This window comes from Engystomops pustulosus, chromosome 3 (assembly GCF_040894005.1).
Source record: "Engystomops pustulosus chromosome 3, aEngPut4.maternal, whole genome shotgun sequence".
In the NCBI taxonomy this organism is placed as follows: Eukaryota; Metazoa; Chordata; class Amphibia; order Anura; family Leptodactylidae; genus Engystomops; species Engystomops pustulosus.
Window position 1 is genome coordinate 82,032,570 of NC_092413.1, and position 18,446 is coordinate 82,051,015.

An 18,446-nucleotide genomic window follows, 5' to 3' on the forward strand; every position below is an offset into this window, starting at 1 on the left:
CTTCTGGCCTCGGTGGGCATTGTTTTCTAGTCTAAGGGAGCTTTCAATAGCCGATCCCTGGGTACCTCCGGAAATCCAGGAACTTGTTGTCACAGGATCCGATCCTCCATCCAGAGATAAAAGCCCTGCATCTGACGGCATGGCTATTGAGAGGATGATTCTCCAAAAGCAAGGTTTGTCTCGTGAGGTTATTTCTACTCTGCAAAAGAGTAGGGAACCAGTAACGTACAAGATCTATCATAGAGTTTGGAAGGCTTTATTTTCCTTTTCTGGACAGAACCCGGGGCAGTTGGCTCAGCCTAATATTAGTCATATCCTTGAATTCTTGCAGAAAGGCCTAGAGAAGGGACTTGGGGTTCAGGTGCCGGCTCTAGGAGCCTTATTTGATCAGGAGTTGGCTAAACAGCCATGGGTTTCCAGATTTATTAGGGCAGCAGGTAGAATTTGGCCCACAATTAGGAGTAAGTTACCTCCCTGGGATTTATCTATGGTTCTCAAGGTTTTGTCAGGCCCTCCGTTTGAGCCATTAGAAAGTATTTCAATAAAACTTCTAACACTTAAAACAGTTTTTCTAACGGCCATCACCTCAGCCAGAAGTGTAAGCGAAATAGCAGCTTTGTCTCATAAACATCCATATTGTAGAGTCTTGGATGACAGGGTTATCCTTAGACCAGACCCAGGGTTCCTGCCTAAGGTAGTATCCGATTTTCATAGATCTCAGGACATTACCCTTCCATCATTCTTTAGTAACCCCAAGACAGAGAGGAAAAGATCTTTTCATTGTTAAGACGTTAGAAGGAGTATTGTACAATATTTGGATGCTACTTCTATGTGGAGGAAATCCGATAGCCTTTTTTTTTTTCTTTTCAGGAAAGAATAAGGGGAATAAAGCATCCTCCACAGCCATCGCTAGATGGATTAAAGTCACTATTCAGATGGCCTATGAGATTTCGGAAGTTCCTGTCCCAGATGGCATCCGTGCTCATTCAACTAGATCATTAGCTACATCATGGGCCGTGTGTAGGAATGCTACGCTGGAACAAATTTGCCAGGCTGCCACCTGGTCCACCCCTCACACTTTCCTTAAACACTATAGGGTGGTGGGTTCCTCTTCTCTTTCTTTTGGAAGGAAGGTTTTATCCTCAATTATCCCCCCCTAATTGTCTCATTGATTTCTCTGTAATTCTCTCTGGTGGTGCCGTCATGATGAATGGGAAAACAATAAATTATTCTTACCGGTAATGTTGTTTCCTCAAGTCACGACAGCACCTGGTATTCCCACCCGGGTGTTGCAAAAAAAAGACATTAATCTCTGTAACCAAACTGAGGAGGAGTAGGAGGAGCCTCTTTTTAGGCTCAGGTTTCCTGTCCTTGGAGGGCGGATCTCTATCTCTCTGGTGGTGCTGTCGTGACTTGAGGAAACATCGTTACCGGTAAGAGTAATTCATCGTTTTCTGAAGTTCATAATTGTCAGTAGGAATCGCACAGGCCTTTACTTTGAATGATTTCAGCACCTCTGTGGCCACAGGACATTGCTAATCTCTCTCATTGCTCTGCTGTTATTTTGGTCCACTCTTCTTTCAGTCCCTTCCACAGTTATGGCCAACAAACTGAGTCATGGAACTTTGTGACCAAGGGTTTTCTGTTTTGGTTTAAATCAGGACTCAGGGTTCAGTCTTTTCTCAGTTTGTCAACGAAAAATGTTCCCATCACCCCCATGCAAGAGGCCATCATTGTAGTTCTACCTAAGCCAGGCAAGGATCCCCTACTTTCCGATTCCTACCGCCCATTTCCCTGCTAAACTCCGATATTAAAATGTCTAAAATTCTAGCCACTAGACTCAACAAGGTAATACCGTCTCTGATTCACCCAGAACCCAAACAGGCTTTATGCCCTAAACCACTCATTCAGGTATATGCACTCCTACTAGAACAAAGGACTAGACCGTTCGATAAAGCCCTTGAATATTGGAGACGTGATATACCTGACCTGTAGGATGATGACTGGTGGGAGGTTGAACTATCCTATTTTACATCTGTGGTGAAGACTTTCTAATCCAGTCTACATTTCTCCACTGGGTGTATTTCACCCCCGCAAAACTATTTTGCATGGGGGTAACGGCCAATGATTTGTGCTTCCGCTGTCAGGCGGAAGCCGGATCCTTGTTGCACTGTGTCTGGCCTGCTCTAGGATTCGTGTTTTCTGGTCTGGTTCTAGAGTTTCTTAACACTTTGAGTTCCCGCGCTTAATGGTATGTCTCCTTTATGAATGAGGTTATCAATGGCCACTATGATAAGATCTTTTTCAGGTTTCCTCTATACTATGCCCATAAAGGAGTGATGATGTCATGGAAGGAACAGAAACCCCCCCCCCATAAAATGATGGATACTACTTATTAACAGTGTCAACCCTTACCACATCTCGTTATAATGTGAAAAGAAAGTGCCCTCAAAAATTTTAACGCATCTGGTCCAGATGGTGTGTGAATCCCCATACCGCTTAGTAATTCTTTCTAATCTCCTTGCATTTCTATAGCGGAGGAGAAGGAGTGTATTGGTATGTGTGTGTGTGTCCAATTGTCTTGCGTCAAGGTTAATTGTGTTACAATAAGTAAACTGGCTGTTACTCTGATGTCCTTTCTGAAACAGAACCTGCATACCACGTTTCCTATCGAAGATGTACCATTGCTATATGTCATTATTTGTAACTGGTTGGTGAAGAATGAGATGTAGCCGGCTGTCTTGTTGACCGGTTTTTTTTTATTACAATTGTCCGGAAAAAAAAAAAAAAAATTCCCATCAGACCCAAATAAATTGAACTTGCTTTCATCACTAAAATTAAACTGTGGGCCACTTTGTCCACACAACATGTTCGTCGAAGGCACCATGACGTCACAATCCCAGCGATGGATGGCGCGGGACACTGAGCCGATGCTGGAACATCGCTGTATAGAAGAGGACCTGCCCGGGGGAACGTTCGGTAGGTGAGTACACTGTTTGTTTTTTCTTGACTCTTCAATTTTTTTGTGCAGAAAAACTTGGCTTATACTCAAGTATAAGCCAGTAAACTGGTAGGCTGCCAGTTTAGGGTTTGTCAGTCAGATAATTACGTTGGCACCAAATGCCAGAATAACACAAATAACTTGCAGGTATCTGAAAGTGTTCTCTATCACAATTATTTAAATTTCAATTCTGGACTTTAGAATAGCAGTATTTTAAGCTTATTTCATAAATTGTATATATATTCTACTCATGTTAGGATATAGTCACGTAGAACTACACAATGACCTTGACATTTACGAAATTGTGTGTTCTCTAATTTTGATCTCCAGTATAGCCCCACAGCTAATAAAACATTTTTTTGACCGCTGTATTTTCTGATCCATCTCCCTCAGATCCTCCCCCCCCCTCCAAAAAAAAAAGACCTCAGTCTTGTAGGAACACAAATGACATTTGATGGCATACAGTATTTTGTATAGTTTATTAAAATGGCAGAAATTAATACAAAAAAATTTCAACTTATTTCTGGTCTTCTGCATTAAAATGAAAAATATCATTTTTCCCCAGGCAGTTGATTTAAGATATAAATTAAAAATACATTCTTTGACCAATTCATGTAAATGTAGTGAGCTTTATAACCAATAGAGGGCACTGTCTGTTATTACTATGGGAAACAATATTGTTTTATAGTGGGATGATGCCACAAGTTAGGGCTAAAACGCACAACTGTGTGTGGTCTGCAAGTCACAGGTCACCTGGAGGCTGGATTTCATGGGCTGAACACTTCAACCTTCATAGTTATGTATGATGCAGGGAGTCCCTTCTCCTCAGCAGAACAGTCGCAGTTGTAGTTGTAGTACAGCGCTGTCATTCGAGGGTTTTACAGCAGCTCCTTGCATCATAATGTAATTCTTGGAGTACATCTTAACACAGGGTTTGACTGAAATTCAGCCACCACATGGTCCTGCATTTTAGCTCTTAGGGAGTGTGATCCTGCTGGATTTCTGCTAAGGCCTCCTGTATACTCTGCAGATTTCTGCAAGAATTTTACGTTTCATGAACCAGAACAGAAATCTGCCAGTTTCTTACATGAAAACTATCGCATGTACAACATTTTTCTTGAAAACTACATTATTACATGCACACTGTTTCAGCAGCATCCTACATCTTTCTATGGTCTCATGCATGAGCCCACTGCACAGATCCCATACCAGCCCGTGTTTCTTGGCTGTATCAGTCTTTATATTGTTGTTGGCACGTAAGTGGTGCTCACACGCCAATGATAGACGGGCTACAAACACCTTATTTCTTCACACCAGATTTCTTCATGTAGATCTGTACCCTTACCACATTGGCTATTATAAGGTGCTGAGGAGTAGTATTACATGGTCATCTCAGTGCTGTATAACTCAGTCTGATAACTAATAAAATCTTTGAGAAATCAAGAAATAAGAACTGGTTAAAATTATGTTGGTCTTTTGAGGAATGTACTTTTTTTTCCTTTAGTCACTTATATGCTGAATTAGAATAAATATCTTCTGAAGTGTCCTTTCTACCCATACAGAACTCATATAAACTGAATTAAAGGTTTAGCTTGTTCTTTCGACACACATTGCAATTCCCATGCCACCACCAATGCACAGAGCAGCAATTCCTTTCTTTCCACCAGTTCTCTCTAGAGCATAAAGAAGAGTGACCAAAATACGACATCCAGACGCGCCAAGAGGGTGGCCAAGTGCTATAGCTCCACCCTGGATATTAACCTGCAAAAGAAAAAAAAAAAATTAGGTTAGTACATATGTACATTTTCTCTAACTGGTGAAAAGGTTATCCACAGTCAAAATAACCGAGATTAGCTTTCTATATATGCTTGTTCTTGCTGAACACATGACTAACCTTCTCAGGGTTCAGTCCCAGCTCCTTAACACATGCCACTGCTTGAGCTGCAAAGGCTTCATTAATTTCAAAGACATCGACTTCATCGAGGCTCCATCCTGCTTTTTCAACCTGCAAGGCAGACCAGACAATGCTATTTCTCTTTTGGCTGCTGGAAGACAAGAGCAGCCTACATGACAGATTAAGTAATAATCTACATATTACAGATTAAATAGATATAGGTAACACGTTTCTCCCATGCTCTACAGTTAGATGCTTGGATACGCTCTGTTTTAGGAATCCATTTTTAGTGTTAGACCTGTGCTTATTGATTTGTTTGGTCTGTATGGTGCAACCAATATATTGGAGGCCACAGCTGCATTCAAGAAGGTAGACTGTGAAATCAGAAGAGCAGTCCATGGCCTCATTTATAATAAATATCTCATTGGTAACATTACTTTTTAATGACATGGTGCTGTGCATGATGTTTTCACAGCACAGACACTGAACACAGACATTTATATATGCCTGGATTGTTAAAAATGTTAGTGGAAATGGACTTGGCTCTAGAAACGGGTTTCAATTGGCTGGGAGCAAGTATTGGTTTTAAGTTGGTACTCCATCTGAAGGTTACAATTGGTTTATGAGGGAGGTCTGAAAGAAAGGGGTTAGATTTGAAGCATGTGCCAGTGGGAATTGAGTCTTCTTCTCTGGTGCAATTCTTTCTTATTCACTGGAACTGGTTAAATGGAATATTAGTTAACCATGGGCGATGGTAAGCACTTCCCCATATGAGAAGAATAGTACTATATAGTCAAGGGTTTGGGGTATGTTTGCTTTGCGTCACCGTATTCTGAGACCCAGAATTTTTATTCAAATTTTTTGGATTGGCGATGAATGTTTATTTCTATTATTGCATTCACTAAAAAGGAAAATTATTTTTATCTTCTGGATATATTGGGCATTTTTAGATTTTGGGATAATTAGAATGTCAATATGGTTGTACCTATGTAGCACTGCTGTATAGGTACTGTGTGAATATGTCCTAAGGGTTTGTTTCCACATTTAGGTAACAGGAATCCAACATTCTATTATCCAGCTTTAGTTTAGAATCAAAAATCTGTTCCATTTATCAGTGCCCAAATATGATAGTAAACCCAAGAGAACATCACTGCACATGCTCTATACATCAAGCAGGCATTGAAGCAAGGTGTATAGACAAAACAAAAATTGTACAATTTCCCATTCTATAAACAAAATGCATTAAAAAAAGAAAATAATAGTTTGCATTATCCACTAGTTAAAGGACATCTACCACTAGATTACCTGATGGTAGAGGTGCATCACTCATCTCCTCGTCCCTTTTCCAACATGCATTTTTTATTTTATCCTGGATCCGGCAATTTTCGTCAAAATTATAGTTTTAGAATTATGCAAATCCACTCAAAGTTCTCTTTAAAGCACCTCGAGGCACCACCGCAAACTAAATTATGCATGCCTTGGTGCCTCCTGGCACCACCTATATGAGCACTCACCAGCGCCCACCAGAAAGAGAACTGTGGCTGATTTTTCTTCCACCTCGTTCTCCTTGTGCAGCCACAGTTCTCATCTCTCTAGAGGGGTTATTAGCTCTCACCAGGAGGCATCAATGAGTGCACAAGTTAGTTTGCGGAGGTGCTTTTCAAAGCACCTCGAGTTGATTTGCATATTTCTAAAACTATAATTTTGACAAAAGTCGGCTGTTCTAGGATGTTATAAAAGTTGCATGTTGGAAACGGCCATGGGACGGGGAGGTGACTGATACACATCTACTATAAGGTATTCTGATGTTAGATGTCCTTTAAAGTGATAACACTACTATTACTCATAAACAGAAAAAACAGCAGTCCAGTCCAGACGAATCAGAAGATAGCGTGCCATACTTAATCCTTGTCCATCAGCAAGTAAAACAGTATTAAAAAAAAAAAAAAAAAAAAAAAAAAGCAGCACTCCCAATTGATGAAAAAAAATAGTGGAGGTTCTTATTTCACCTCATGGGCTGTGTTTCAGCTATACAAGCCTGCACATGAGGCGAAATAAAAACCTTCACTATTTTTTCATCAACTGGGCGTGCTGCCTTTTTTTGAATATTAGTATCACCCATATTTATAAAAGAAGAGCAACTCACGGCTTTCCTAATAGCAGGAATCGGTCCCACTCCCATAATGGAAGGATCTAAACCAGCTTGGGCAGTGGAGACTATCTGTGCCAAAGGTACAAGGTGTCTGCGTTGTGCTTCAGATTTCTTCATAAGAACCACTGCTGCCGCTCCATCATTGATACCTAAGAGGTATCTCAATTTAATTATTAAAAATCATCATAAAAATATAGAATAATATAGAATTTCATATATGAATATATATCATTTATATCATCTTGTGATGGATGAAAATAGCATTATAGCTACAGAATCATGTATACAAAATGTAATAATTTACCTATTCATGAACGAACAGTGGAAGAATGTAATACATTTTATATGTACAGTGTTTACAATTACTATTGAAGCGACCCCACTAACTTGCTTACTTGGGTACTTAATGTGCACAATTTCACAGAACCTAACAATATTGCAATTCAGCAATCCCTTTATCAGGCCAAAAAGGTGATGGCTGCTCACTGGAGAAGACCCCGGCCTCCGGATAAGAACGGGTATATTGACCATATGAATATGGTAATTCGGTTAGGATATGTAGGTCATATGTGAAGCAGAATTGTGCACCAAAGTTGGAGAAAATATGGGGCAGGTGGATTACCTTCAAGGACCATATTCCAAATAAGAACTAGTTTGGAGTATCAGCCATACCTGGCAAATTAAGAATGGGAAGCGATGTATACTGTAGGATGTACATGTCTGTTGGGTCTGTTGGATCTTTTGGTGGGGGGGGGCGCTTTCTGGTTGCTTTAGGCTTTTTAAGTGTACTGTATGATTCTATGTGATGTAAAGAAATACTTCTGTATGTTTTCTATTCATAGAATAGAATCTATGATTACAGGTTCCCTTTAATGTCATTATTCACAAAACAAAGCTTAAATAGTTAGCTTTTATGATTCTCAAAACTGGGCAGTGTTATTTCCGAGATGGCCACCAACTACAACTCCAATGATCCTTCAGTTCTCAGTAACAGGTTCTCCCTCACATCATCACTGGGAGTAGAGCATGAAACAGACTGTCCTGCTCTGTTATCATAGTAATGATGTGTAACTGTCATCACTACACATTGCCCCCCATTGACGTTTCACCACAACACTGGCCATAGTGGATGCACTGAAACCAACAAACTACAGCCAAACATAGTGGTGATCACATGACCTGTCCAGGCAGGTGCAGGGCATGTGATGTGGTCATGTGACCAGCAGTCATCTTCTGTCCTGTGCCTCCTCCAGTCAGCACTTGTTTGTTTATCACCAGGGAACAGTTGTTCTATGGCCTGCTCCTGGGCTGCGGCCCAGCTGGTGGGGGACCTGTGATTTAAAGGAAACTTCCCTGGAGTCCGTGACCAGATGATTACTTATTTAAAAACATAGATCCAACATCAGCCACTGAGGATTTATGATGTGCCATTCAAGGGCAGGTTAACATTGCAACCAATCACTGGCTTCAAACAGATCCCTTTAAACTTATGTCACCTAAAAAGAAGCTACAACAGCCAGACAGTCATAGTTTAAAGTGTAGCTCCGAAGTTATAATGATTTTGCCAAACAAACAGAACAATGCCCATATGCTGTTACTCACCCTTTTCTTTCCAAAGTTATGACATTTTCTGTTTTGAAAGTGTTAAACAAAAATCACCAGTGGTAAAGTGGACAGAGACAAAGGCTTCATTCACACGACCGTAGGGGAGGGGGGGGGCGTATCAGACGACTATACGCCCCCCCCATAGGTCGTTAATGGGCGCACAGAGCTATACAGCGCTGTGGATTGCTATGGAGAGTGGGGGCGGGGGCGTCACACCTCCTCCTCTTCATGGCGCCAGACATATGCCCGCCCAGCCATAGCTGTCTGGGCATTCATTTGTGTAAATGCAGCCTAACCTCTTCCTGTATCTGCCCTGAAGCGGAGTCCAATTCACTCTGCCCACAGATCCCATGATACCTTGTCTTCTCTCATTCAGTAATTTAGCAGCAAATCCAGTGAGATTCCTACAAGTATATGCTTACTAGCTTGGCAGGTTTCATCACATGGAGCATAGAGCATGTAATATGTAGTAGAAATCAGAACTAAAATAGTTACAAGAAATTTATAGTCTGTGTTGTGTGAGTACTAAGGTTTATTTGCTTCTATGTACAGAAAATGATAGGGAATTGTACCTCACTATTATGTATCCACAGCACAGGAAACACTCTGTACACACTGTCATATGGCCTCCCCCTCCTTCCTCCTCTGTGATCAGGCAGCAGCAGCCCCTACCCTTGTTAACTAATTGTGAAATGTGGGGTTCATAAGAGTAACCAGAGAAGCCAGGAGAGGACCTAATGCAAAGCCACGCAAAACTGAGGAGGATATGAAAGAAACTGCTAGATATAGGTAATGGACAATGGGCAAAGTTGTTCTACCTCCCAAAAGCTATTGTTTTAAAATACCAGGAAAATGTAACAGTTACATACTTACATATATTTACTATACCACTAACCTGAGGCATTACCAGGAGTAACAGTACCAGTCCCATCTTTTATAAAATAGGGCTTCAATTTTGCCATTGCTTCTAAACTGCTTCCGTGTCTAGGAAATTCATCAGTTGTTATGGTCACAGGGCCTGTTCAACGTAAAATAAAGTTAATATTGGTTTATTATACACCAGTCATAGATTTTTCATCATGCTCTCAAAACACTTGTGGTTAAATGTTGTGCTTTTTTTTATCACACAGAGATGTTTTGATGATCCAAAATTTGCTGAACTGTGCCACAGTTAAATGGCCATAGTGATGTTTGTAGGGCTAATAAAAAAGTAACGCTCCAATGACTCATGTGCAGGACAGTGTAAAACACCAATGTTTTTTTTTCCCCCTTTTTTTTTTTTTAATATATTGAACAGCATGTGGCTATACTTTTTAATTCACCCAGCCGCCTCGGGAAACAAATACTAGTGCATGTCCAAGTCTGAATGGTTTTCACTGACCCATGTGTACAGTTAGAAGCCATAGGATCAGTTAAAATTAAAAAAAAAAAATCCTCAGTATGGTAGCAGTGTAATCGTCAGCTCTTCTTGCAAAAAATGACACTGTACTGTACACGGCACACTACTGGTTATTTCATTTGTAAAACTAGTTATTTGTTTGAGAAATCACTGCAGCAGCGGTGGTCATATCAGTGAACAAAAATCATGTTTTTTAAAGGACCATATGACTACATTTATAGGAAATTAATCACTGGCTTCAACAGTTCCCTCTAAACGCATGGAATGTCACTACCATGGCCAGAGATTAGCTGCATTTCTCACCCGACCTCAAATAGCATTCTACAAAAACAAAAAGAAGCTACAGCCACAACTGTAGTTTGAAGTATAGCTCTGAAGTGATAAGGATTTTACGAAATTGTTATATGCCGTTCGCCCTTTGAAAACAAAACAAAGTCCATATTTTATTAAAATACAATTGCTATCTCCATGATTGTAGCAACCCAAACAGTAGAGGAAGACGTGTTATTTGGAGAGCACAATGAAAGTCGTAAAAACCAAGCGCACAAGAAAATGGTGTAAATGCGTTTTTTCACATTTTTATCTCCCGCTTCCCATCTGATACATGGAATAGTAAATGCTGTCACTACTATGTACAAAAAACGGCAAAGTCCTTACAGGGTTAAATAATCACTTCTGTACTATATTTCAAATGGCCTACAATGTGCACTATTACATAGATGCTATATACTACTGGTTACCTTTCCTTGAGGGAACCTCAACAGGTACAATCTCTTTGTCAAAATACCCCGCCTTTTGTGCACTTTCAGTCCTGTTCTGTGACTGGACCGCAAGCTTGTCTTGCTCTTCTCTGGAGATTTTCCACTGCTTGGCCACATTTTCAGCTATAAAGGCAGAAATGTAAGTGTAAAATATTAAGGACTTTGGATATGCTAGAAATGAAAAACAAACAGATAACAAAATAATAGTCTTACCAGTTATTCCCATGTGGTACTTGTTAAATGCATCATTAAGGCCATCACAAAGTATACTGTCCTGTAAAGGGACATCCCCCATTTTGTAACCTGCTCGCATGTGAACTAAATGAGGAGCCTGGAAATAAAATTTACACACATAAAAGCCAAACTGGGATCATGGGAACATCTAAGCATTTATAGATCAGCTTTCTGCAGCCATTTTCATCACAGATTACCCAGATTTTTGTTTTATTGTAATTTTGTATTTTCTACACCAAATGGCAGCAGACTATAGTGGAACAACACTTATAACACACGATCCAAGTGCAACATCCCCCAGCGGGGCCTAGCCTTTTCTTGAGGCCTGGCGACAGCTGGCGGTTGCGGCCTAGGCCGGTGCTTGGTATGGGAAACCAGAGGGCTGTCCTACAGCCTGGTAGGTCTCCAGCAGGGTGGTGTTGGCAAGAAATGATGAGGGAGAGGCTGCTAGAGCGGTTCTCCCTGGGGCAACCCTTTGGGGTCTGGAGGATGAGTCCCTGTGTGGTGGATAGGGTGCCTGTGATGGTGACAGCCGTAGTAGCAGGGACCAGACGGAGGAAGACGTTGAACAAAAATAACTTACACTAACTCACTCCACTCAGGCAGGGAGCTGAGCTCTCCTGCTCTGGTCTGTCTTCCTGTCTAACTAGACTAGACTGCTCTCTAGAACTTTCCTAAGCAGGGATTTTGTTACTCCTACTGGTCAGGTGGTGGTTACTCCTCCAATTGCATCCCAGCTTACAGATACAAGGTGTGAACATATGTGATTGGCTGACACATATTACATCACATTTAATACTTAACTCCTGCCTTACTAGGCAGGATCTACCGCTGCAGTGTTCCCCTGTGTTATGTAGTGACATGCTGTGGGGCTGATCAGACCCTGCACAGGCTGCAAGCTACATGTTTGGACGTATTCGCAACAACCCCTCTGCCTTGCATCGGGCACAAGTCTAAGTTTATTGTTAAGGCCAAACCTGTAGAAAATAAAAATCAAGACTAAATCCTTTCACACTACCATGGCCAAGGAACTCCGAAAATTGTAAAACCCAAAGCAATTTACATGGAATGGACACACCACTCCTCAATACATTGTAGTATCCTAGTATAGTAGTAGATTATTCACAAGACTATTACCTGACTCATGTTCTCCATCCCGCCTGCCACCACTACATCAGATTCTCCACTTATTATAGACTGCGCACCGAGGCTTACAGCTTTTAAGCCTGAGCCACAGATCATCTGGCAACTCCAGGCTGGAATAGAGTAGGGAATCCCAGCACCTACACTGGCTTGACGGCTAGCGTTCTGTCCAGTGCCTGCAATACAGAACAGAATAGAAAATTTACCTCAAAAGAGAGATGAGACATTTTCAGCCCTAATGTTATTGTGTACTATATGCACTACTCCTTATTTCTCCAGTAAAACAATGGAAACCATATTACATTAATGACCAATCTACAAAGAAATGGAAGTTCACACTACAATTAGTAAAAAAAAAAAAAAAAAAAAAAAGTCCATTTCAGGAAGAAGCCTCCAAGTTATAATTGTGTCTGTCGCTTTTTGCTACTATATGTGGCACTAATTATTCTGTCAAATCATATTAATCATGCAGTTAAAAAAAAAAGTCACCTGCACCACTATAATATACGTACACTTACCTCCGGTTAAAACATGGCCGAATATAACTTCCGAGATCTCATCTGATTTAATGTTTGCTCTCTTCAGAGCCTCTTTGATAACAACTGTTCCTAGGTCGTGAACAGGTACAGTCGACAGGGCTCCATTGAATGTACCTATTTAAAAAAATAAATCTAGTTATTATCAAAGAATGATGCTATTGGTTCATAGAGGTTAGAAAACTGAACATTTCTACATTGATCAAATCACTGCAATACAAACTATTACCTCACCCACATTTTTGGGACTGAAATGCCCCATTCACTGCCCACTTGATACTGAGATGACAATAACCTTGTCTCCAACACTGTGAGGTGGTGCTTGCGAGGGAAACAGCCAAATGCAGCCGTTCAATGACAGGCGGCCTGTAAGCCATTGTTTGCTGCCTGAGAAATCATATTCTAGGGATAAGGAAACCATATAAAGTGTATGTACACTAATGCCAGAAGCCTCACAAACAAAATGGAGGAACTGAAACTCTTAATTTTGGAGTGCAAATACGATGGTGGGTATCAGCGAGTAGCTATGACTGGGCTGTTACTATAGATGGTTATAGTCTTTTTAGAAATTATCGTATAAATAATATTATACTTTACCAAGATGGTCAGTAGAGGGGCAATGAACACTCTTAACTTCAGAAGGGCAAATTTTCAGCAGCTAAGGGAAGACCTTAAATGGCATAAACTGGGACAATGTTCTCAAAGACAAAATCACCCAAAAATTGGGACTTTTTCACAAATATTTTAAAAAAAGGCCTGTGAGAAACACATACCATATGGGGAAAAGCATAGGAGAAACAAGAAAAAGCCAATCTGGTTAAGTTGTCTTGTAAGGAGAGCAATAAGTCAGAAAGATAAGGCTTTTAAGGTGCTAATACACGAATGTAGCGATGAAGCGCTAGATGATTATAAGGAGAAAAAAATAATTCTGTAAAAAGCAGGCCACAAAAAAAAAATAAAAATTAAATATTGCAAAGGAGAGCAAGAATAAACTCAAATTTTGATCCCAAATCCCAATAAATGATGTGGGCCCTCTTAGAAAAATCCCTTGGTGGGAGACATGATGAGGAATGAAGTAAATTCTCTTTGGAATGTCAACAGTTTAACCCAGGAAGAGGTACGGTGCCGCCTCGCAACCACTAAGATAGACAAATCACCAGGCACCATGGGATACAACACGGGGTTCTACACGAATTATGTACTGTGAAAGACAGTCTGTTATTTTTAATATTTGAAGATTTCCTGAGGACTGGTTATGTTTCACAGGACTGGCGCATAGCAAATGTGGTACCAATATACAAAAAAGGATCATAAAGTGATCCTGGAAACTACAGACCTGTGAGTCTAACTTCTGTTGTGGGGAAAATATTTGAGGGGTAGATTCTATCATGAAGTATCTCACTGTACATGACCTCATAACCCAACATCATTGGGATAATTGGGAAAACAGTCAAAAACAGATAGCGTTTTGAACCCGTTTTTTAAGCAGACCGTTAAAAAACGCATTTGAAAACACATGGGTTTTTTAAAACGCACCAGTTTTCTTTAAAACATATCCGTTTTTCCATTCCCCCCCCCCCCCCATTATGATAATTATAACTGGTAAAAATGGATATAGAGATATATATCTCTATCTATCTATCTATATATCTATATATCTATATATCTATATGATAGAGATATATATATATATATATATAGATGCGTTTTCAAATTTACATACGCGTTTTTAAAACACATGCGTTTTTTAACAGATTGCTTAAAAATGGCCCAAAAACGGTTTCAAAACTGTGTGCCAGCAGTCCAAGAAGTACAATTAGTGAAGAAATAAGCCCTCATACAGCTTTGTACATGGAAAAATTAAAAAGCTAGATTTTTGAAGGTAGGATGTGAAAAATGAACCAAAGGCTGTGACATGAAGGGGATAACTTAAAGTTGTGGCATTATAAACCTTTAATGTTATGTTCAGATTTCTTTTAATCAGTCTTTTTATCTAGTTAAACAGTCTAGCTAAGTACTGGCCAAGATCCTGCTGTCAGGTGACTGGTGAGCAGTGCACTGCACAAAGAGGCCAGGCCAGGAGAACTTCCCGGGAAAGCACCGGCCCCGCCTCTCTGCTTCACACATACACAGCAAGGCGTCCACTGACAGAGCAGCCAGGCGAGATGGTTCTACACCCAGAGCCAATCACAACACAGGTAAAGAATTCAACAGCGTAATGACCAATCAGGAAGCCACTATCACATATGGTTCTAGGGCAGTCAGCCAATCTGCAGGCGAGAACAGGAAAGATGACTGACTTGCCTTCCAGCTCCTCCCTTCGCCCCACGCTGGCGAGTAACTACTCATTGGCTCGGTACAGAGCAGCTGATCTGTTATGTGTAGTACATACACGCCCTGCACCTCGTATAGATACACACACTACTCACTGTAGTAATAATCCCTACTTTACCCGTGTGTATGCAAAACCATGGAGTCAGCAAGAGGTCCACCAACAGTAAAACAGTAATTACAACAAGAACGGGAGACTAAAGAAGTGATAGAAACGTCTGTGTGTATAATATATATATATATATATATATATATATATATATATATATATATATATATATATATATATATACACACGTCTCTATCCCTCTCTCTCAATATATATATATATATATATATATATTTACATCGCACCTAGAGGCCGCAGGTTGTGTGACGGGACCCGGGTACCGGCAGGACCCAAGCCGATGCTCTGTGCGGCCACATTCACCATCACTGTCTCTGTAGCAGTGTACAATAAGCGGTGCAGAGATACTGGGCGTGTGGCTGTACGTGAGGTGGAATCAGTAAATGTTGTGGTTCTCAGTCACATCCCGGCTGCACCCCAAACACTGGTGTGAACACTGCCTGAGTCACTGTCACGTCTAGTTTCTATTTACCTTCCATTCAAAGTATATTGTGGAAGTGAAAGAGTTAAGCGCGTAGTATTATAGTATTCTCTATAAGCCCCGGTGAGAGGATGATCCTACCTATAGGCGTGCGGGCGGCGGACACGATCACCACTGGGTCCTGAGCTGCGCTCATCTTCAGTCACACACTGCGATACTGACACTGATCTCTACTTCTCTCTGTGTTACTATATCATATGTACTATGGGCTGTCCCGGCTGCTGGAAAAGGCTACTGCTCCATCTACTGGCCTGGAGGAGATATGTCCCATGTTAACCCTAAAACCAGGATATATTCTTTATTTACTGACAATCAAGGGTGTGGAAACGTGTGGCACTTGCGTTGCATCTGTGTAAAACTCATGCAAAGACATATGCATTGTTATATGACATATCTCATATATCACGTGTTGGTCTGGCTTACGCACTTTGAACGGTACTACACAGCTCCACTTATAGTCCACTAAATGCTGAATTGTTATACAAATAACACATCTACATTTAGGCCACCTGCAAATGAATGAATCAGACCTGTGTGCTGGTTATATCCCATGAAACAAGCACAGTGCCGTGAATGGGATTCGTTGCATCATACAGAAATATGATGCAAGGAGTTGATGTCTGCCAGTTGACCATCCGTAACAACACTGTTACAGTTGTTACAGTATTAGTGCTCCTGTGGCAGACATAGAACCTTTGCATGAAATTTCGCTGAGATGCAAAGACTTTCATCCACGTCCTTATCTCCCACTTGAACTACTGCGATATTCTTGTCTGTGGTCTCCCAGCTAATAATTACCCATTGCGCAGCCAAATATAAAATAAAATATTTTTATGTACATAAATGGTGGAGCGTTAGCTGTGACCCGTTCCAACATGATTTGCTGCTCCATGAGAAGAGTAGGTTCTTTGCTTGGAAACAGCAACCAAACATATTTGTTTTTGTGGAACTTAAGTTTATTGTGTTTTTTTTAATTTATGGATCTATGTTTAGATACCATACATACTCATGTATAAGCTGAGTTTTTTAGTACAAAAGTAGGGGGTGGCTGGCTGCATGGGGCATTCCATCCGTAAGGAGCTGGTTGCATGAGGTATTGCATTACTGGGGGACCACAGCTTATACTCGGTTTGACTTATACTTGAGTATATACGGTAATTAAATTTACAGCTTGTCATTTTTTAAACAATTTTTTGGACTGTTTCAGACATTCCTGGTGAATAACAGGAAGAAGAAAAAGCTGCTGAAAAAGTGGAACCTTATGTTACTTTTGGTGGTTTGTTAGCTTCAGTAGAGTCCGGGAGCATTTGGAAGGTGAAACTTCTACTGCTGCAGACATCGCATTCACCAGAAGAGTATTTGGAAGGGTATACTGAAAGTCTTGTGCCTTATCTGAAAAAGATCCCTAAAGAGAGGGTGATGAGGTTTCAGGAAGCCCTCTCTGTACTTATTGATGCTTCAACTCTGCCAAATGACTGCTCAGGCCTTGGAGCAGTGGCTGACATGTGTCAAGTTCTGCCCTTGTTCACACAACCTCAGGTTCTATAATAACTGATAAAAGTCAGAGGTGAGCTCAGAAGAAGAAATTAGACCAAGACAATCTGATGGTATAATATCTCAACCTCTGCGAAACTGATGCTGCAACACCCTCGCCGATGCAATGGCGAGGGAGGGTTTGCGAATACGTCCCACCTGCATATACCCACATCACACTACATGGTTCTGATAGGACATAGGGGTATTGCAGTAGTGAATCCTGCCTGGCAACGCAGGAGTTAAGTATTTTGTATGATGCAAGATGCTGTTGTCCAATGATATGTGTTACATCCTGTGCTCTGTAAGCTGAGATGTGATTGGAGGAGCAGCCACCACCTGACCAAAGGGAGGTAATAAAACCCCTGGCCAGGAATGTTCTGGATGATTATTCTAGAGGACTTTAGGAGAATCCTAGAGATCAGTGAGTGAGTGAGTAATCTCAGTCTAGCCCATACCAGAGCAGGAAGAGCCTAGCCCCTGCCTCTGAAGAGTGGAGTATTAGACTAGAGTAGTGTAGTGAGGAAAAGGGGTATCATCTTACCTTTAAAGGTGATACCTGAAGCCCTACAGGACAAGCTGAAGCTTCCTACCAGGACACAGCTGCCTTCCCAGCCTGCCCTCTACATCCAGGCTGGTGAACTATCTCCTGAGGCTCCCTCCAACTCACATCTCAGCACTCCATCTACCTGTTAAAGGCACGTTGCTGCGGTTCCTGCCGGTTCAAATAAAGAACTGTAAGTTGTTTTCTTCAACTTCTGTCTCCGTCTGGTCCCTGCTAATTCGGCTGCCTTCATCACCGGCACCCTGTCCATCACACAGAGACTCACACTCGGGACATTAAGGGGTTGCCCCAGGGAGATCCGCTATAGCAGCCGCTCCCTCATCTTTTCTTGCCAACACCACCCTGCTGGAGACCTGCCAGGCTGTAGGACAGCCCTCCGGTTCCCCCGTACCAAGCACCGTGACAACAGCGTGCTTAGGCCGCAACCGCCAGCCACTCCGGTACCACGGGCCTCGGCTGTCTCCAGGCCTCACCTCAAGGGCTAGGCCCCGGTGGGGGATGTTGCAAGTGGCGTCACGAACAGGATTGATACTTCTGTGCCTTATTACGGCATTAAAGACTTTCCTTTATTAAAAAGACTGTGCTGCCTAACCCTGCTGCCATCCGGGTTTAGGCCCAAGTGATTGTACGTTTCTGCATTGAACTGTTATACTGCTGCCACGTGCTGTCGAGCGCCGCTCCAGC

General features: G+C 41.4%; 1 protein-coding gene across 1 annotated transcript; it reads right to left on the bottom strand.

The window, feature by feature from the left end:
- Positions 1-3,461: 3,461 nt before the first annotated feature.
- Positions 3,462-15,894, bottom strand: ACAT2 (acetyl-CoA acetyltransferase 2). The gene is made up of 9 exons (XM_072141230.1): positions 15,746-15,894; positions 12,708-12,842; positions 12,184-12,365; positions 11,026-11,143; positions 10,792-10,935; positions 9,548-9,670; positions 7,042-7,196; positions 4,896-5,006; positions 3,462-4,762 (listed from the first exon to the last, which is right to left on the bottom strand). The coding sequence occupies exons 1-9, from the start codon at positions 15,798-15,800 to the stop codon at positions 4,589-4,591; spliced, it is 1,197 nt and encodes a 398-aa protein (XP_071997331.1). The 5' UTR covers positions 15,801-15,894; the 3' UTR covers positions 3,462-4,588.
- Positions 15,895-18,446: the final 2,552 nt, after the last annotated feature.